The 23,331-nt window shown below is 41.7% G+C and overlaps 1 protein-coding gene across 1 annotated transcript in view; it reads left to right on the top strand.

Annotated features, from left to right (window-relative positions):
- Positions 1–632: 632 nt before the first annotated feature.
- Positions 633–23,331, top strand: part of LOC115155562 (uncharacterized) — a 37,249-nt gene continuing 14,550 nt past the window's right edge. Inside the window, exons 1-8 of the mRNA XM_029702275.1 lie at positions 633–730; positions 918–1,002; positions 4,012–4,190; positions 4,370–4,687; positions 4,837–5,097; positions 5,242–5,544; positions 5,752–6,072; positions 6,313–6,420. Coding sequence (XP_029558135.1) covers positions 4,103–4,190; positions 4,370–4,687; positions 4,837–5,097; positions 5,242–5,544; positions 5,752–6,072; positions 6,313–6,420 — 1,399 coding nt within the window. The 5' untranslated portion in view covers positions 633–730; positions 918–1,002; positions 4,012–4,102. The remainder of the gene's footprint in view (positions 731–917; positions 1,003–4,011; positions 4,191–4,369; positions 4,688–4,836; positions 5,098–5,241; positions 5,545–5,751; positions 6,073–6,312; positions 6,421–23,331) is intronic.

The following is a 23,331-nucleotide window of genomic DNA, read 5'->3' on the forward strand; positions in this document are numbered from 1 at the left end:
AGGTTGAATTAAAAGTTTATTTGACCAGATCTGTGTCTTCTTGTCTACACACAGTGATGAAACGGAGCATGTTCTTCATCTCTGTGCAGACAGAGTGTGAATCTGTCTGTGTCCCACCTGGATCAACAGCCAGGGTCAGACCTGGCTCAACCTCACTGCTCAGAGTTCAGCTGGGAGTGGACGTCACATGATGACATCACAGTGAAGCCAAAGTTTGAAAGCGCAGGAGTGTTTTTGTTTGCAAGAACTCTACCAGAGAATGTCTCAATTCTTGTCTGTTTTGTCCAGACAATCCATTGTGAATTTTCCATAATTACAAAATAGTTTCCAGTGTTGAAATAGTTTTGAAAGCCAGCTTCTGCAAATACTCTTCTTTCTTAACTTTCTTTGTTCATTCAGTTAGTATGTAACAATATACAGTTGAAGTTGGAAGTTTACATACACTTAGATTGGAGACATTATAACTCGTTTTTCAACCACTCCACAAATTTCTTGTTAACCAGCTATAGCTTTGGCAAGTCGGTTAGGACATCTACTTTGTGTATGACACAAGTCATTTTTCCAACAATTGTTTACAGACAGATTATTTCACTTATAATTCACTGTATCACAATTCCAGTAGGTCAGAAGTTTACATACACCAAGTGTGTGGTGTTCAGAGGGCTTGCTCAGAGCGACAGCCTCCCTGACCTCACAATGCCCACACAGACAACAGTGTCTTCAATGACAGGTAACAACTTGTGATTTTATAGACTCTGCGATCTGTACCCATATGTTCCAAACCCAGCACAATCTAAAAATATTGTTCAGCACGGGACCTCTGCATAGGCTTATTGTAACAAAGGAAAGAGGTCATCATTTGTACTTGAGAGAATTTCTTGTAGAATATAATCTAACAGAGAATCTCTGTTTCTTAGAGACGGGCACAGCGACGGTGGTCAGAGGGGAGATTATGGGGGGTGCCACCCTAGTAATACTGGTTCTGCTGTCGAAGACCAAAAGGTAAGGAAACACTCCCTCTTGGATACTCTCCATAGAAAAGAATAGAGGCATCCAACCTAATCCCAAAGAAATGGAAAAGACACTGCAGGTACCATCTAAAATGACTGAATTAGACAGTGCATATCTTTCTCATTCATTTGGGAAAGACGCATATATCTAGCCTACACGTGGATTCATCTCCACATTGGTCTTCAAACAACTGACACACTTAGATTTGTGAATTGTCACTTTAATACATGGATGTACAGAAAGTATTACTATTACAATTTTTTTTAACAATACAAAACATCCACATGCAAATGACAGCATTCAGATGCTCACCAACATCCACAACATCACCGCTGGCCAGATCCACCTGTTCACACCCCCATCACCAACATCCACAACATCACCGCTGGCCAGATCCACCTGTTCACACCCCCATCACCAACATCCACAACATCACCGCTGGCCAGATCCACCTGTTCACACCCCCATCACCAACATCCACATCACCGCTGGCCAGATCCACCTGTTCACACCCCCATCACCAACATCCACAACATCACCGCTGGCCAGATCCACCTGTTCACACCCCCATCACCAACATCCACAACATCACCGCTGGCCAGATCCACCTGTTCACACCCCCATCACCAACATCCACAACATCACCACTGGCCAGATCCACCTGTTCACACCCCCATCACCAACATCCACATCACCGCTGGCCAGATCCACCTGTTCACACCGCCATCTTCAACATCCACAACATCACCGCTGCCCAAATCAAACCTGTTCACACCCCCATCACCAACATCCACAACATCACCGCTGGCCAGATCCACCTGTTCACACCCCCATCACCAACATCCACAACATCACCGCTGGCCAGATCCACCTGTTCACACCCCCATCACCAGCATCCACAACATCACCGCTGGCCAGATCCACCTGTTCACACCCCCATCACCAACATCCACAACATCACCGCTGGCCAGATCCACCTGTTCACACCACCATCACCAACATCCACATCACCGCTGGCCAGATCCACCTGTTCACACCCCCATCTTCAACATCCACAACATCACCGCTGGCCAGATCCACCTGTTCACACCCCCATCACCAACATCCACAACATCACCGCTGCCCAGATCCACCTGTTCACACCACCATCACCGACATCCACATCACCGCTGGCCAGATCCACTTGTTCACACCCCCATCTTCAACATCCACAACATCACCGCTGGCAAGATTCACCTGTTCACACCCCCATCACCAACATCCACAACATCACCGCTGGCCAGATTCACCTGTTCACACCCCCATCACCAACATCCACAACATCACCGCTGCCCAGATCCACCTGTTCACACCCCCATCACCAACATCCACAACATCACCGCTGCCCAGATCCACCTGTTCACACCACCATCACCAACATCCACATCACCGCTGGCCAGATCCACCTGTTCACACCCCCATCACCAACATCCACAACATCACCGCTGGCCAGAACCACCTGTTCACACCCCCATCACCAACATCCACAACATCACCGCTGGCCAGATCCACCTGTTCACACCCCCATCACCAACATCCACATCACCGCTTACCAGATCCACCTGTTCACACCCCATCACCAACATCCACAACATCACCGCTGGCCAGATCCACCTGTTCACACCCCCATCACCAACATCCACAACATCACCGCTGGCCAGATCCACCTGTTCACACCCCCATCACCAACATCCACAACATCACCGCTGCCCAGATCCACCTGTTTACGCCCCCATCACCAACATCCACAACATCACCGCTGGCCAGATCCTTTTGTAAGGATACTGGCCATAATGTAGCAAGTTTAGTGTTCTATTTTCAGCTTCTGTTCTACCCCTTAACCCCAGCCCGACATACAGTATAGGGTCATGAAGTACCCAAGGATGTTTATAAAATAATGATATGTTTAAAGATAAATTATTAAATAATTCTACCCTGAAACCTAACTATTAGTGATATAGTTTATGTAGCATATATAATGAGTCATTAAATTGTTAAACATAAAGTTCTAACTAGGTTGGACTAGGATAAGAGAGGAATGTGTGTGTGTTTAAGAAAACACCGAGAACCATTAACCCATGTTTGACCCGACCTAGCTAGAACTCAGAGAGTAGATGATATGAGAGGGAGTAACTGTCACGGGTGTCGTAGGGTAGAGACCAAGACGCAGCGGGAAAATATATACTCATCTTCTTTTTATTTGGTGAAGAAGGAAAACACAATAAATGTATACAAAACAAAACGAACTGGACAGTCTTGTCAGGCATACAGCTAAACAAGCACAATCTCCCACAAAAAAACCATGAAAAACAAACTCCTAATTATAGGACCCTCAATCAGAGGCAACAATAACCAGCTGCCACCAATTGAAGGTCCAACCCCAATTAACTACACATACAAATACAAAAGACTAGATAGAACATAGAAAATATACAAACATAGACTAACAAACCCCGGACCACATAAACCAAACACCCATCTACCTAAATACATAACCCAAACCACATAAAACAAACACCCCCTGCCACGTCCTGACCAAACTACAATAACAAATAACACCTATACTGGTCAGGACATGACAGTAACCCTCAAGGTTTCCCTAATCTCGGAGGAATGGAACTGTCAGCTAGGTAGTGATACACATTGTTGAGAACTCTGGAGAAGGAGATAACTCTCCTAAAAGTTTGTGTGTATGTGTGTGCGTAAAGAAGGTGCCTGGTTTAAAATAGAGGTCTTTGTATATGAACTGGAGAGTGCCCTCGTGAATAAACATTTTGACTATTGTAAGCTGGGAATTCTGTCTTATTTAATTCTGTTTTATTTAAACCAGAACTTTACAAACTCTGGGTTGCAGACTGAGTAGATGATTTGAAGTTTATGAAAATTATATATCAGATATGCAGTCAGTTTATTTTGCATTACATAATCGGTAGTTTTGTTTTTACTTCCTCTTTTCTTCAGTCATTTCCTGTAGAAACTTAACAGGGCCCTAAGTAATGATGTGAGTTTGCTACTGAGCAAAGACGGGAACAGAACAGGTAACTACAGTAACATGGGGAAGGACAGAGGCTCTATGAGTGTGACATTGTTGTGGATCCTGGTATGGATATCAGCATACGGTCAAGGATTCTCAGCTGAAGGTGAGTAGCGGGTTTCTGGTTGAATTATCAAGATCATTTTTGAGTGTAAAATAAAACATCTCCATTTAGAGTTTGGCATACAAGTACAATGATAAAGCTATCGAGGAGTCATTCGAGAAAGAAGAAGGGGGGGGGTTGCTTTTTATTGTATCATTTTGACACATTTCTGCTCTCCACAGTATTGTCGAAGAACATATTTTTCATTGCCAAGCCCAGAGAAAAAGTCACTGTTCCAGTTTCCCCTGTGGTTCTACAAGGGACAGAGCACCAGTACCAATGGATATGGACCTCGCATGACGGCAGACACTCAAACACCACAATAGCCAATATCATTTCATCCACTTGGGAATCTGTATCGAAAACTTTGGGTTTTTCAAAAGGCCGTGGATATGGTCTTTCCATGTGGGCAAACTTTGGAAATGCTGGAGAGTTTGTGTTCATGCAAACCAAACCAGCTTCAGTTATTGTGATGAGGTTTCAGGTGTTTGCTTTCAAAGGTATTATGTTTATTGTCACTTTTTCAATATCAGAATTGGAGTCAAACATAAGCATGTTCCTTTTGTGTTTGATATCACAAAAAACATGTACTGGATATGCCAACAAGGATGTTTGATTTGTAAATGTTAACCAATTATTTTGTTTGCAGTTACACCCAATGAATGGTCTTCATTTCATCTGGGTTCTGATGTGAGTTTTAGTTGTGAGCTGTCCAGCCTACCAGAAGGGACCACACTTCAGTGGGAAAGAGAAGGAGATCCCACTTCTAACACCACGTTGTTTTACAACAACACTGCCCACGTGGTCATCCATAGTGTTGATCAGAGCAGTAAGGGGAGATGCTACTGCACTCTCAGACAGAATGGAACATTGTTATATGGAGTTTATAATACCTTGAATGTTCAGACAAGTAAGTTAGCTAGATTCATGGATATTGTCAGTAATATATTAATTCATTAACAGTAACTGCAGGTTCACTCATCATGTGTAGATTAACTTGATTGTTGTAGATATTCTTCTTCATAGTATTTTCCACAATGTTTATTTTTTCCAGGCACATTCAACATGCCAGTAACTTTGTTCAGAGAGAGCAGCATCAGCAGTGAGGTGGAGATGACGTGCAGGTCTTTATCCTTGTACAAAAAAGCCTCCTGGACCAAGAGTACATCTCCAGTGGAAGCACCTGCTACTCTGACATCAGATGATAGACTAGAAATAGACCGGTTCTCATTTCCCACGTTCAACTCTAAAGATTTTCCCCTGAGACTTTCACCAGTGGTATTTGAGGATGGAGGAGTGTTCAGATGTAATTTTAATAAAGACCTTATGTCTTATGTTCAACTCACAACCATTCAAGGTAACTTTGCTTTTGTCTTTTAAAATGTTCAATGAGAGAGCAAACACTCTCTGCTCAAGTAACCTAATGTTGGTTCTCTGATTGTCAACCACAAAATGACATGTTTCATTGACCAGATATATACTAGGCCTACATTATTATTATTATTACGGTATACTGTTCTTTCAGATGGGAAAGTTCAGTTCTGTTTTCTGTTCTCTGGCCCAGTCTCTGCATCTAGAGAGCCCCCTGGTGGCCAGTCGGTGGTACTGAAGTGTGAGGTGTCGGAGGTGAACGGTGACCCTGTGACCCTGGCCTGGCTGAGGATGGAGGGGGGGACGGGGGTAGTGGTAAAACAGGACATCCTTACAGAGAGTCAACCCAACTGGACACTCAGTGTGACCCTGCCCAGCCTCCATAGGGACCAGCTGGACTGGCAGTGTGTGGTGTTCAGAGAGGACATGCTCAGAGCGAGTGTTCCCCTCAGACTCCGTGGTGCTGGTGGAAGATCTGGGTTACCAGGCCTAGTGTTACCATCGCCTCTGAAAGGTTACTAATGACGATAGTCGATTATAGTAGGTCACAGTAGATCACATCCTCTGAATGAGTAGATTCAGTGAGACATCATGATCATCATAAACAATACCAAACAAGTAACCAAATCAATGTCTCTACATTGCTGATTGCCCCCCACTATACTGTGATGCCTTTGGAGTCATAGCAAAAGTCGTAGTAAGTCCTCAGCTGTCTCATTTTTAGCATGTTCTCTTCATACTCGGTTTCCAACAGATTACACTCTGCAGACTTCGATCATTGTGGCCAGTACGGCTTTGGTTGTTGCCGGGATACTGATTGGTGCTTGGTTGTTCTACCTGAAGAGGAAGACGACAGACCCAGGTAAAGACTGATAATGACTGTAACTACAGTAACAGGGCTGTCTCTACTCCTGAAATGACTAACTACAGTAACAGGGCTGTCTCTACTCCTGATAATGACTATGACTACAGTAACAGGGCTGTCTCTACTCCTGATAATGACTGTAACTACAGTAACAGGGCTGTCTCTACTCCTGATAATGACTATAACTACAGTAACAGGGCTGTCTCTACTCCTGATAATGACTAACTACAGTAAAAGGGCTGTCTCTACTCCTGATAATGACTATAACTACAGTAACAGGGCTGTCTCTACTCCTGATAATGACTAAAACTACAGTAACAGCGCTGTCTCTACTCCAGATAATGATTATAACTACAGTAACAGAGCTGGCTCTACTCCTGATAGAAACTACAGTAACAGGGCTGTCTCTACTCCTGATAATGACTTTAACTACAGTAACAGGGCTGTCTCTACTCCTGATAATGACTGTAACTACAGTAACAGGTCTGTCTCTACTCGTGTTAATGACTACTACCACTGTAACAGTGCTGTCTCTACTCCTGATAATGACTATAACTACAGTAACAGGTCTGTCTCTACTCGTGTTAATGACTACTACCACTGTAACAGAGCTGGCTCTACTCCTGATAAAAACTACAGTAACAGGGCTGTCTCTACTCCTGATAATGACTACTACTACAGTAACAGGGCTGTCTCTACTCCTGATAAAGACTAACTACAGTAACAGGGCTGTCTCTACTCCTGATAATGACTATAACTACAGTAACATGGCTTTCTCTATTCCTAATAAAGACTATAACTATAGTAACAGGTCTGTCTTTACTCCTGATAATGACTAACTACAGTACAGGGCTGTCTCTAATCCTGATAATGACTATAACTACAGTAGCAGGGCTGTCTCTACTCCTGATAATGACTAAAACTACAGTAACAGGTCTGTCTCTCCTCCTGATAATGACTAACTACAGTAACAGAGCTGTCTCTACTCCTGATAATGACTATAACTACAGTAACAGGGCTGTCTCTACTCCTGATAATGACTATAACTACCTGATAATGACCATGACTACAGTAACAGGGCTGTCTCTACTCCTGATAATGACTGTAACTACAGAAACAGGGCTGTCTCTACTCCTGATAATGATTATAACTACAGTAACAGGGCTGTCTCTACTCCTGATAATGACTGTAACTACAGAAACAGGGCTGTCTCTACTCCTGATAATGACCATGACTACAGTAACAGGGCTGTCTCTACTCCTGATAATGATTATAACTATAGTAACAGGGCTGTCTCTCCTCCTGATAATGACTATAACTACAGTAACAGGGCTGTCTCTACTCCTGATAATGACTATAACTACAGTAACAAGGATTTCTCTACTCCTGATAATGACTACTGCTACTACTGTAACAGGGCTGTCTCTACTCCTGATAATTACTGTAACTACAGTAACAGGGCTGTCTCTCCTCCTGATAATGACTATAACTACAATAACAGGGCTGTCTCTACTCCTGATAATGACTATAACTACAGTAACAGGGCTGTCTCTCCTCCTGATAATGACTATAACTACAGTAACAGGGCTGTTTCTACTCCTGATAATGACTGTAACTACAGTAACAGGGCTGTCTCTACTCCTGATAATGACTAAAACTACAGTAACAGGTCTGTCTCTCCTCCTGATAATGACTAACTACAGTAACAGAGCTGTCTCTACTCCTGATAATGACTATAACTACAGTAACAGGGCTGTCTCTGCTCCTGATAATGACTATAAATACAGTAACAGGGCTGTCTCTGCTCCTGGTAATAACTATAACAACAGCAAAAAGGGCAGTCTCTCCTCCTGATAATGACTGTAACTACAGTAACAGGGCTGTCTCTCCTCCTTATAATGACTATAACTACAGTAACAGGGCTGTCACTACTCTTGATAATGACTCTAACTATAGTAACAGGGCTGTCACTACTCTTGATAATGACTACTACTACAGTAACAGGGCTGTCTCTCCTCCTGATAATGACTAAAACTACAGTAACAGGTCTGTCTTTACTCCTGATAATGACTATAACTACAGTAACAAGGATTTCTCTACTCTTGATAATGACTACTACTACTACTACTACTACTGTAACAGGGCTGTCTCTACTCCTGATAATGATTATAACTACAGTAACAGGGCTGTCTCCACTCCTGATAATGACTGTAACTACATTAACTGGGCTGTCTCTACTCCTGATAATGACTATAACTACAGTAACAGGTCTGTCTTTACTCCTGTTAATGACTATAGCTACAGTAACAGGCTGTCTCTCCTCCTTATAATGACTATAACTACAGTAACAGGGCTGTCTCTACTCGTGTTAATGACTGCCTCCACTGTAACAGAGCTGGCTCTACTCCTGATAAAAACTACAGTAACAGGGCTGTCTCTACTCCTGATAATGACTGTAACTACAGTAACAGGGCTCTTTCTACTCCTGATAATGTCTAACTACATTAACTGGGCTGGCTCTGCTCCTGGTAATGACTATAACAACAGTAACAGGTCTGTCTCTACTCCTGATAAAGATTAACTACAGTAACAGGGCTGTCTCTACTCCTGAAAATGACTATAACTACAGTAACATGGCTTTCTCTATTCCTAATAAAGACTATAACTATATTAACAGGTCTGTCTTTACTCCTGATAATGACTATAACTACAGTAACAGGGCTGTCTCTCCTCCTGATAATGACTATAACTACAGTAACAGGGCTGTCTCTACTCCTGATAATGACTGTAACTACAGTAACAGGGCTGTCTCTACTCCTGATAATGACTATAACTACAGTAACAGGTCTGTCTCTCCTCCTGATAATTACTAACTACAGTAAGAGATCTTTCTCTACTCCTGATAATGACTATAAATACAGTAACAGGGCTGTCTCTGCTCCTGGTAATAACTATAACAACAGTAACAGGGCTGTCTCTACTCCTGAAAATGACCATGACTACAGTAACAGGGCTGTCTCTACTCCTGATAATGACCATGACTACAGTAACAGGGCTGTCTCTACTCCTGATAATGACTGAAACTACAGAAACAGGGCTGTCTCTACTCCTGATAATGACTGTAACTACAGTAACAGGGTTGTCTCTACTCCTGATAATGATAATAACTACAGTAACAGGGCTGTCTCTACTCCTGATAATGACCATGACTACAGAAACAGGGCTGTCTCTCCTCCTGATAATGACTATAACTACAGTAACAGGGCTGTCTCTACTCGTGTTAATGACTACTACCACTGTAACAGGGCTGTCTCTACTCCTGATAATGACTATAACTACAGTATCATGGCTGTCTCTACTCGTGTTAATGACTGCCTCCACTGTAACAGGGCTGTTTCTACTCCTGACAATGACTAACTACATTAACAGGGCTGTCTCTACTCCTTATAATGACTATAACTACAGTAACAGGGCTGTCTCTCCTCCTGATAATGACAGTAACTACAGTAACAGCGCTGTCTCTACTCCTGATAATGATTATAACTACAGTAACAGGGCTGTCTCTACTCCTGATAATGACTATAACTACAGTAACAGGGCTGTCTCTACTCCTGATAATGACTGTAACAACAGTAACAGGGTTGTCTCTACTTCTGATAATAACTACAGTAACAGGGCTGTCTCTACTCCTGATAATGACTATAACTACAGTAACAGGGCTGTCTCTATTCCTAAAAAAGCCTATAACTATAGTAACAGGGCTGTCTCTCCTCCTGATAATGACTATAACTACAGTAACAGGGCTGTCTCTACTCCTGATAATGACTATAACTACAGTAACAAGGATTTCTCTACTCCTGATAATGACTACTGCTACTACTGTAACAGGGCTGTCTCTACTCCTGATAATTACTGTAACTACAGTAACAGGGCTGTCTCTCCTCCTGATAATGACTATAACTACAATAACAGGGCTGTCTCTACTCCTGATAATGACTATAACTACAGTAACAGGGCTGTCTCTCCTCCTGATAATGACTATAACTACAGTAACAGGGCTGTTTCTACTCCTGATAATGACTGTAACTACAGTAACAGGGCTGTCTCTACTCCTGATAATGACTAAAACTACAGTAACAGGTCTGTCTCTCCTCCTGATAATGACTAACTACAGTAACAGAGCTGTCTCTACTCCTGATAATGACTATAACTACAGTAACAGGGCTGTCTCTGCTCCTGGTAATGATTATAACTACAGTAACAGTGCTGTCTCTACTCCTGATAATGACTATAAATACAGTAACAGGGCTGTCTCTGCTCCTGGTAATAACTATAACAACAGTAAAAGGGCTTTCTCTACTCCTGATAATGACCATGACTACAGTAACAGGGCTGTCTCTATTCCTGATAATGACCATGACTACAGTAACAGGGCTGTCTCTACTCCTGATAATTAACATGACTACAGTAACAGGGCTGTCTCTACTCCTGATTAAAGCTACTGTAACAGGGCTGTCTCTACTCCTGATAATGACTGTAACTACAGAAACAGGGCTGTCTCTACTCCTCATAATGACTGTAACTACTGTAACAGGGCTGTCTCTACTCCTGATAATGACCGTGACTACAGTAACAGGGCTGTCTTTACTCCTGATAATGATTATAACTACAGTAACAGGGCTGTCTCTACTCCTGATAATGACTGTAACTACAGTAACAGGTCTGTCTCTCCTCCTGATAATGACTATAACTACAGTAACAGGGCTGTCTCTACTCGTGTTAATGACTGCCTCTACTGTAACAGGGCTGTTTCTACTCCTGATAATGACTAACTACATTAACAGGGCTGTCTCTACTCCTTATAATGACTATAACTACAGTAACAGGGCTGTCTCTCCTCCTGATAATGACTAAAACTACAGTAACAGCGCTGTCTCTACTCCTGATAATGATTATAACTACAGTAACAGGGCTGTCTCTACTCCTGATTATAACTATAACTACAGTAACAGGGCTGTCTCTACTCCTGATAATGACTGTAACAACAGTAACAGGGTTGTCTCTACTTCTGATAATAACTACAGTAACAGGGCTGTCTCTCCTCCTGATAATGACTAAAACTACAGTAAAAGCGCTGTCTCTACTCCTGATAATGACTGTAACTACAGTAACAGGGCTGTCTCTAATCCTGGTAATAACTATAACAACAGTAACAGCGCTGTCTCTACTCCTGATAATGACCATGACTACAGTAACAGGGCTGTCTCTACTCCTGATAATGTCTGTAACTACAGTAACAGGGTTGTCTCTACTCCTGATAATGACCATGACTACAGTAACAGGGCTGTCTCTACTCCTGATAATGAACATGACTACAGTAACAGGGCTGTCTCTACTCCTGATAATGACTGTAACTACAGAAACAGGGCTGTCTCTACTCCTGATAATGACTGTAACTACAGTAACAGGGCTGTCTCTACTCCTGATAATGACTGTAACTACAGAAACAGGGCTGTCTCTACTCCTGATAATGACTGTAACTACTGTAATAGGGCTGTCTCTACTCCTGATAATGATTATAACTACAGTAACAGGGCTGTCTCTACTCCTGATAATGACAATGACTACAGTAACAGGGCTGTCTCTACTCCTGATAATGATTATAACTACAGTAACAGGTCTGTCTCTACTCCTGATAATGACTATAACTACAGTAACAGGGCTGTCTCTGATCCTGATAATGACTATAACTACAGTAACAGGGCTGTCTCTGCTCCTGGTAATAACTATAACAACAGTAACAGGGCTGTCTCTACTCCTGATAATGACCATGACAACAGTAACAGGGCTGTCTCTACTCCTGATAATGACCATGACTACAGTAACAGGGCTGTCTCTACTCCTGATAATGACTGTAACTACAGAAACAGGGCTGTCTCTACTCCTGATAATGATAATAATTACAGTAACAGGGCTGTCTCTACTCCTGATAATGACCATGACTACAGTAACAGGGCTGTCTCTACTCCTGATAATGAACATGACTACAGTAACAGGGCTGTCTCTACTCCTGATTAAAGCTACTGTAACAGGGCTGTCTCTACTCCTGATAATGACTGTAACTACTGTAACAGGGCTGTCTCTACTCCTGATAATGATTATAACTACAGTAACAGGGCTGTCTCTACTCCTGATAACGATTATAACTACAGTAACAGGGCTGTCTCTACTCCTGATAATGACTGTAACTACAGTAACAGGTCTGTCTCTCCTCCTGATAATGACTATAACTACAGTAACAGGGCTGTCTCTACTCGTGTTAATGACTACTACCACTGTAACAGTGCTGTCTCTACTCCTGATAATGACTGTAACTACAGTATCATGGCTGTCTCTACTCGTGTTAATGACTGCCTCCACTGTAACAGGGCTGTTTCTACTCCTGATAATGACTAACTACATTAACAGGGCTTTCTCTACTCCTGATAATGACTACTACTACAGTAACAGGGCTGTCTCTCCTCCTTATAATGACTATAACTACAGTAACAGGGCTGTCACTACTCTTGATAATGACTATACCTACAGTAACAAGGATTTCTCTACTCCTGATAATGACTTTTACTACTACTACTACAGTAACAGTGCTGTCTCTACTCCTGATAATGTCTAACTACAATAACTGGGCTGTCTCTACTCCTTATAATGACTATAACTACAGTAACAGGGCTGTCTCTACTCCTGATAATGACTATAACTACAGTAACAGTGCTGTCTCTCCTCCTGATAATGACTAAAACTACAGTAACAGCGCTGTCTCTACTCCTGATAATGATTATAACTACAGTAACAGGGCTGTCTCTACTCCTGATAATGACTATAACTACAGTAACAGGGCTGTCTCTCCTCCTGATAATGACTACTGCTACTACTGTAACAGGGCTGACTCTACTCCTGATAATGACTGCAGTAACAGGGCTGTCTCTACTCCTGATAATGACTATAACTACAGTAACAGGGCTGTCTCTATTCCTAAAAAAGACTATAACTATAGTAACAGGGCTGTCTCTCCTCCTGATAATGACTATAACTACAGTAACAGGGCTGTCTCTACTCCTGATAATGACTATAACTACAGTAACAAGGATTTCTCTACTCCTGATAATGACTACTGCTACTACTGTAACAGGGCTGTCTCTACTCCTGATAATTACTGTAACTACAGTAACAGGGCTGTCTCTCCTCCTGATAATGACTATAACTACAATAACAGGGCTGTCTCTACTCCTGATAATGACTATAACTACAGTAACAGGGCTGTCTCTCCTCCTGATAATGACTATAACTACAGTAACAGGGCTGTTTCTACTCCTGATAATGACTGTAACTACAGTAACAGGGCTGTCTCTACTCCTGATAATGACTAAAACTACAGTAACAGGTCTGTCTCTCCTCCTGATAATGACTAACTACAGTAACAGAGCTGTCTCTACTCCTGATAATGACTATAACTACAGTAACAGGGCTGTCTCTGCTCCTGGTAATGATTATAACTACAGTAACAGTGCTGTCTCTACTCCTGATAATGACTATAAATACAGTAACAGGGCTGTCTCTGCTCCTGGTAATAACTATAACAACAGTAAAAGGGCTTTCTCTACTCCTGATAATGACCATGACTACAGTAACAGGGCTGTCTCTATTCCTGATAATGACCATGACTACAGTAACAGGGCTGTCTCTACTCCTGATAATTAACATGACTACAGTAACAGGGCTGTCTCTACTCCTGATTAAAGCTACTGTAACAGGGCTGTCTCTACTCCTGATAATGACTGTAACTACAGAAACAGGGCTGTCTCTACTCCTCATAATGACTGTAACTACTGTAACAGGGCTGTCTCTACTCCTGATAATGACCGTGACTACAGTAACAGGGCTGTCTTTACTCCTGATAATGATTATAACTACAGTAACAGGGCTGTCTCTACTCCTGATAATGACTGTAACTACAGTAACAGGTCTGTCTCTCCTCCTGATAATGACTATAACTACAGTAACAGGGCTGTCTCTACTCGTGTTAATGACTGCCTCTACTGTAACAGGGCTGTTTCTACTCCTGATAATGACTAACTACATTAACAGGGCTGTCTCTACTCCTTATAATGACTATAACTACAGTAACAGGGCTGTCTCTCCTCCTGATAATGACTAAAACTACAGTAACAGCGCTGTCTCTACTCCTGATAATGATTATAACTACAGTAACAGGGCTGTCTCTACTCCTGATTATAACTATAACTACAGTAACAGGGCTGTCTCTACTCCTGATAATGACTGTAACAACAGTAACAGGGTTGTCTCTACTTCTGATAATAACTACAGTAACAGGGCTGTCTCTCCTCCTGATAATGACTAAAACTACAGTAAAAGCGCTGTCTCTACTCCTGATAATGACTGTAACTACAGTAACAGGGCTGTCTCTAATCCTGGTAATAACTATAACAACAGTAACAGCGCTGTCTCTACTCCTGATAATGACCATGACTACAGTAACAGGGCTGTCTCTACTCCTGATAATGTCTGTAACTACAGTAACAGGGTTGTCTCTACTCCTGATAATGACCATGACTACAGTAACAGGGCTGTCTCTACTCCTGATAATGAACATGACTACAGTAACAGGGCTGTCTCTACTCCTGATAATGACTGTAACTACAGAAACAGGGCTGTCTCTACTCCTGATAATGACTGTAACTACAGTAACAGGGCTGTCTCTACTCCTGATAATGACTGTAACTACAGAAACAGGGCTGTCTCTACTCCTGATAATGACTGTAACTACTGTAATAGGGCTGTCTCTACTCCTGATAATGATTATAACTACAGTAACAGGGCTGTCTCTACTCCTGATAATGACAATGACTACAGTAACAGGGCTGTCTCTACTCCTGATAATGATTATAACTACAGTAACAGGTCTGTCTCTACTCCTGATAATGACTATAACTACAGTAACAGGGCTGTCTCTGATCCTGATAATGACTATAACTACAGTAACAGGGCTGTCTCTGCTCCTGGTAATAACTATAACAACAGTAACAGGGCTGTCTCTACTCCTGATAATGACCATGACAACAGTAACAGGGCTGTCTCTACTCCTGATAATGACCATGACTACAGTAACAGGGCTGTCTCTACTCCTGATAATGACTGTAACTACAGAAACAGGGCTGTCTCTACTCCTGATAATGATAATAATTACAGTAACAGGGCTGTCTCTACTCCTGATAATGACCATGACTACAGTAACAGGGCTGTCTCTACTCCTGATAATGAACATGACTACAGTAACAGGGCTGTCTCTACTCCTGATTAAAGCTACTGTAACAGGGCTGTCTCTACTCCTGATAATGACTGTAACTACTGTAACAGGGCTGTCTCTACTCCTGATAATGATTATAACTACAGTAACAGGGCTGTCTCTACTCCTGATAACGATTATAACTACAGTAACAGGGCTGTCTCTACTCCTGATAATGACTGTAACTACAGTAACAGGTCTGTCTCTCCTCCTGATAATGACTATAACTACAGTAACAGGGCTGTCTCTACTCGTGTTAATGACTACTACCACTGTAACAGTGCTGTCTCTACTCCTGATAATGACTGTAACTACAGTATCATGGCTGTCTCTACTCGTGTTAATGACTGCCTCCACTGTAACAGGGCTGTTTCTACTCCTGATAATGACTAACTACATTAACAGGGCTTTCTCTACTCCTGATAATGACTACTACTACAGTAACAGGGCTGTCTCTCCTCCTTATAATGACTATAACTACAGTAACAGGGCTGTCACTACTCTTGATAATGACTATACCTACAGTAACAAGGATTTCTCTACTCCTGATAATGACTTTTACTACTACTACTACAGTAACAGTGCTGTCTCTACTCCTGATAATGTCTAACTACAATAACTGGGCTGTCTCTACTCCTTATAATGACTATAACTACAGTAACAGGGCTGTCTCTACTCCTGATAATGACTATAACTACAGTAACAGTGCTGTCTCTCCTCCTGATAATGACTAAAACTACAGTAACAGCGCTGTCTCTACTCCTGATAATGATTATAACTACAGTAACAGGGCTGTCTCTACTCCTGATAATGACTATAACTACAGTAACAGGGCTGTCTCTCCTCCTGATAATGACTACTGCTACTACTGTAACAGGGCTGACTCTACTCCTGATAATGACTGTAACTACAGTAACAGGGCTGTCTCTCCTCCTGATAATGACTATAACTACAGTAACAGGGCTGTCTCTACTCCTGATAATGACTATAACTACAGTAACAGGGCTGTCTCTACTCCTGATAATGACTGTAACTATAGTAACAGGGCTGTCTCTACTCCTGATAATGACTGTAACTATAGTACCAGGGCTGTCTCTACTTCTGATAATAACTACAGTAACAGGGCTGTCTCTACTCCTGATAATGACTATAAATACAGTAACCGGTGCTGTCTCTACTCCTGATAATGACTGTAACTATAGTAACAGGGCTGTCTCTACTTCTGATAATAACTATAACTATAGTAACAGGGCTGTCTCTACTTCTGATAATGACTACAGTAACAGGGCTGTCTCTACTCCTGATAAAGACTAACTACAGTAACAGGGCTGTCTCTACTCCTGATAATGACTATAACTACAGTAACATGGCTTTCTCTATTCCTAATAAAGACTATAACTATAAAAACAGGTCTGTCTTTACTCCTGATAATGACTATAACTACAGTAACAGGGCTGTCTCTACTCCTGATAATGACTGTAATTACAGTAACAGGGCTGTCTCTACTCCTGATAATGACTATAACTACAGTAACAGGGCTGTCTCTACTCCTGAAAATGACTGTAACTACAGTAACAGGGCTGTCTCTACTCCTGATAATGACTAAAACTACAGTAACAGGTCTGTCTCTCCTCCTGATAATGACTATAACTACAGTAACAGAGCTTTCTCTACTCTTGATAATGACTATAACTACAGTAACAGGGCAGTCTCTACTCCTGATAATGACTATAACTACAATAACAGGGCTGTCTCTACTCCTGATAATGACTATTACTACAGTAACAGGGCTGTCTCTACTCCTGATAATGACTATAACTACAGTAACAGGGCTGTCTCTACTCGTGTTAATGACTGCCTCTACTGTAACAGGGCTGTTTCTACTCCTGATAATGACTAACTACATTAACAGGGCTGTCTCTACCCCTTATAATGACTATAACTACAGTAACAGGGCTGTCTCTCCTCCTGATAATGGCTAAAACTACAGTAACAGCGCTGTCTCTACTCCTGATAATGATTATAACTACAGTAACAGGGCTGTCTCTACTCCTGATTATAACTATAACTACAGTAACAGGGCTGTCTCTACTCCTGATAATGACTGTAACAACAGTAACAGGGTTGTCTCTACTTCTGATAATAACTACAGTAACAGGGCTGTCTCTCCTCCTGATAATGACTAAAACTACAGTAAAAGCGCTGTCTCTACTCCTGATAATGACTGTAACTACAGTAACAGGGCTGTCTCTAATCCTGGTAATAACTATAACAACAGTAACAGGGCTGTCTCTACTCCTGATAATGACCATGACTACAGTAACAGGGCTGTCTCTACTCCTGATAATGTCTGTAACTACAGTAACAGGGTTGTCTCTACTCCTGATAATGACCATGACTACAGTAACAGGGCTGTCTCTACTCCTGATAATGAACATGACTACAGTAACAGGGCTATCTCTACTCCTGATAATGACTGTAACTACAGAAACAGGGCTGTCTCTACTCCTGATAATGACTGTAACTACAGTAACAGGGCTGTCTCTACTCCTGATAATGACTGTAACTACAGAAACAGGGCTGTCTCTACTCCTGATAATGACTGTAACTACTGTAATAGGGCTGTCTCTACTCCTGATAATGATTATAACTACAGTAACAGGGCTGTCTCTCCTCCTGGTAATGACTATAACTACAGTAACAGGGCTGTCTCTACTCCTGATAATTACTGTAACTACAGTAACAGGGCTGTCTCTCCTCCTGATAATGACTATAACTACAATAACAGGGCTGTCTCTACTCCTGATAATGACTATAACTACAGTAACAGGGCTGTCTCTCCTCCTGATAATGACTATAACTACAGTAACAGGGCTGTTTCTACTCCTGATAATGACTGTAACTACAGTAACAGGGCTGTCTCTACTCCTGATAATGACTAAAACTACAGTAACAGGTCTGTCTCTCCTCCTGATAATGACTAACTACAGTAACAGAGCTGTCTCTACTCCTGATAATGACTATAACTACAGTAACAGGGCTGTCTCTGCTCCTGATAATGACTATAAATACAGTAACAGGGCTGTCTCTGCTCCTGGTAATAACTATAACAACAGCAAAAAGGGCAGTCTCTCCTCCTGATAATGACTGTAACTACAGTAACAGGGCTGTCTCTCCTCCTTATAATGACTATAACTACAGTAACAGGGCTGTCACTACTCTTGATAATGACTCTAACTATAGTAACAGGGCTGTCACTACTCTTGATAATGACTACTACTACAGTAACAGGGCTGTCTCTCCTCCTGATAATGACTAAAACTACAGTAACAGGTCTGTCTTTACTCCTGATAATGACTATAACTACAGTAACAAGGATTTCTCTACTCTTGATAATGACTACTACTACTACTACTACTACTGTAACAGGGCTGTCTCTACTCCTGATAATGATTATAACTACAGTAACAGGGCTGTCTCCACTCCTGATAATGACTGTAACTACATTAACTGGGCTGTCTCTACTCCTGATAATGACTATAACTACAGTAACAGGTCTGTCTTTACTCCTGTTAATGACTATAGCTACAGTAACAGGCTGTCTCTCCTCCTTATAATGACTATAACTACAGTAACAGGGCTGTCTCTACTCGTGTTAATGACTGCCTCCACTGTAACAGAGCTGGCTCTACTCCTGATAAAAACTACAGTAACAGGGCTGTCTCTACTCCTGATAATGACTGTAACTACAGTAACAGGGCTCTTTCTACTCCTGATAATGTCTAACTACATTAACTGGGCTGGCTCTGCTCCTGGTAATGACTATAACAACAGTAACAGGTCTGTCTCTACTCCTGATAAAGATTAACTACAGTAACAGGGCTGTCTCTACTCCTGATAATGACTATAACTACAGTAACATGGCTTTCTCTATTCCTAATAAAGACTATAACTATATTAACAGGTCTGTCTTTACTCCTGATAATGACTATAACTACAGTAACAGGGCTGTCTCTCCTCCTGATAATGACTATAACTACAGTAACAGGGCTGTCTCTACTCCTGATAATGACTGTAACTACAGTAACAGGGCTGTCTCTACTCCTGATAATGACTATAACTACAGTAACAGGTCTGTCTCTCCTCCTGATAATTACTAACTACAGTAAGAGATCTTTCTCTACTCCTGATAATGACTATAAATACAGTAACAGGGCTGTCTCTGCTCCTGGTAATAACTATAACAACAGTAACAGGGCTGTCTCTACTCCTGAAAATGACCATGACTACAGTAACAGGGCTGTCTCTACTCCTGATAATGACCATGACTACAGTAACAGGGCTGTCTCTACTCCTGATAATGACTGAAACTACAGAAACAGGGCTGTCTCTACTCCTGATAATGACTGTAACTACAGTAACAGGGTTGTCTCTACTCCTGATAATGATAATAACTACAGTAACAGGGCTGTCTCTACTCCTGATAATGACCATGACTACAGAAACAGGGCTGTCTCTCCTCCTGATAATGACTATAACTACAGTAACAGGGCTGTCTCTACTCGTGTTAATGACTACTACCACTGTAACAGGGCTGTCTCTACTCCTGATAATGACTATAACTACAGTATCATGGCTGTCTCTACTCGTGTTAATGACTGCCTCCACTGTAACAGGGCTGTTTCTACTCCTGACAATGACTAACTACATTAACAGGGCTGTCTCTACTCCTTATAATGACTATAACTACAGTAACAGGGCTGTCTCTCCTCCTGATAATGACAGTAACTACAGTAACAGCGCTGTCTCTACTCCTGATAATGATTATAACTACAGTAACAGGGCTGTCTCTACTCCTGATAATGACTATAACTACAGTAACAGGGCTGTCTCTACTCCTGATAATGACTGTAACAACAGTAACAGGGTTGTCTCTACTTCTGATAATAACTACAGTAACAGGGCTGTCTCTACTCCTGATAATGACTATAACTACAGTAACAGGGCTGTCTCTATTCCTAAAAAAGACTATAACTATAGTAACAGGGCTGTCTCTCCTCCTGATAATGACTATAACTACAGTAACAGGGCTGTCTCTACTCCTGATAATGACTATAACTACAGTAACAAGGATTTCTCTACTCCTGATAATGACTACTGCTACTACTGTAACAGGGCTGTCTCTACTCCTGATAATTACTGTAACTACAGTAACAGGGCTGTCTCTCCTCCTGATAATGACTATAACTACAATAACAGGGCTGTCTCTACTCCTGATAATGACTATAACTACAATAACAGGGCTGTCTCTACTCCTGATAATGACTATAACTACAGTAACAGGGCTGTCTCTCCTCCTGATAATGACTATAACTACAGTAACAGGGCTGTTTCTACTCCTGATAATGACTGTAACTACAGTAACAGGGCTGTCTCTACTCCTGATAATGACTAAAACTACAGTAACAGGTCTGTCTCTCCTCCTGATAATGACTAACTACAGTAACAGAGCTGTCTCTACTCCTGATAATGACTATAACTACAGTAACAGGGCTGTCTCTGCTCCTGGTAATGATTATAACTACAGTAACAGTGCTGTCTCTACTCCTGATAATGACTATAAATACAGTAACAGGGCTGTCTCTGCTCCTGGTAATAACTATAACAACAGTAAAAGGGCTTTCTCTACTCCTGATAATGACCATGACTACAGTAACAGGGCTGTCTCTATTCCTGATAATGACCATGACTACAGTAACAGGGCTGTCTCTACTCCTGATAATTAACATGACTACAGTAACAGGGCTGTCTCTACTCCTGATTAAAGCTACTGTAACAGGGCTGTCTCTACTCCTGATAATGACTGTAACTACAGAAACAGGGCTGTCTCTACTCCTCATAATGACTGTAACTACTGTAACAGGGCTGTCTCTACTCCTGATAATGACCGTGACTACAGTAACAGGGCTGTCTTTACTCCTGATAATGATTATAACTACAGTAACAGGGCTGTCTCTACTCCTGATAATGACTGTAACTACAGTAACAGGTCTGTCTCTCCTCCTGATAATGACTATAACTACAGTAACAGGGCTGTCTCTACTCGTGTTAATGACTGCCTCTACTGTAACAGGGCTGTTTCTACTCCTGATAATGACTAACTACATTAACAGGGCTGTCTCTACTCCTTATAATGACTATAACTACAGTAACAGGGCTGTCTCTCCTCCTGATAATGACTAAAACTACAGTAACAGCGCTGTCTCTACTCCTGATAATGATTATAACTACAGTAACAGGGCTGTCTCTACTCCTGATTATAACTATAACTACAGTAACAGGGCTGTCTCTACTCCTGATAATGACTGTAACAACAGTAACAGGGTTGTCTCTACTTCTGATAATAACTACAGTAACAGGGCTGTCTCTCCTCCTGATAATGACTAAAACTACAGTAAAAGCGCTGTCTCTACTCCTGATAATGACTGTAACTACAGTAACAGGGCTGTCTCTAATCCTGGTAATAACTATAACAACAGTAACAGCGCTGTCTCTACTCCTGATAATGACCATGACTACAGTAACAGGGCTGTCTCTACTCCTGATAATGTCTGTAACTACAGTAACAGGGTTGTCTCTACTCCTGATAATGACCATGACTACAGTAACAGGGCTGTCTCTACTCCTGATAATGAACATGACTACAGTAACAGGGCTGTCTCTACTCCTGATAATGACTGTAACTACAGAAACAGGGCTGTCTCTACTCCTGATAATGACTGTAACTACAGTAACAGGGCTGTCTCTACTCCTGATAATGACTGTAACTACAGAAACAGGGCTGTCTCTACTCCTGATAATGACTGTAACTACTGTAATAGGGCTGTCTCTACTCCTGATAATGATTATAACTACAGTAACAGGGCTGTCTCTACTCCTGATAATGACAATGACTACAGTAACAGGGCTGTCTCTACTCCTGATAATGATTATAACTACAGTAACAGGTCTGTCTCTACTCCTGATAATGACTATAACTACAGTAACAGGGCTGTCTCTGATCCTGATAATGACTATAACTACAGTAACAGGGCTGTCTCTGCTCCTGGTAATAACTATAACAACAGTAACAGGGCTGTCTCTACTCCTGATAATGACCATGACAACAGTAACAGGGCTGTCTCTACTCCTGATAATGACCATGACTACAGTAACAGGGCTGTCTCTACTCCTGATAATGACTGTAACTACAGAAACAGGGCTGTCTCTACTCCTGATAATGATAATAATTACAGTAACAGGGCTGTCTCTACTCCTGATAATGACCATGACTACAGTAACAGGGCTGTCTCTACTCCTGATAATGAACATGACTACAGTAACAGGGCTGTCTCTACTCCTGATTAAAGCTACTGTAACAGGGCTGTCTCTACTCCTGATAATGACTGTAACTACTGTAACAGGGCTGTCTCTACTCCTGATAATGATTATAACTACAGTAACAGGGCTGTCTCTACTCCTGATAACGATTATAACTACAGTAA

Source organism: Salmo trutta, chromosome 20 (assembly GCF_901001165.1).
Source record: "Salmo trutta chromosome 20, fSalTru1.1, whole genome shotgun sequence".
NCBI classification, from domain to species: domain Eukaryota; kingdom Metazoa; phylum Chordata; class Actinopteri; order Salmoniformes; family Salmonidae; genus Salmo; species Salmo trutta.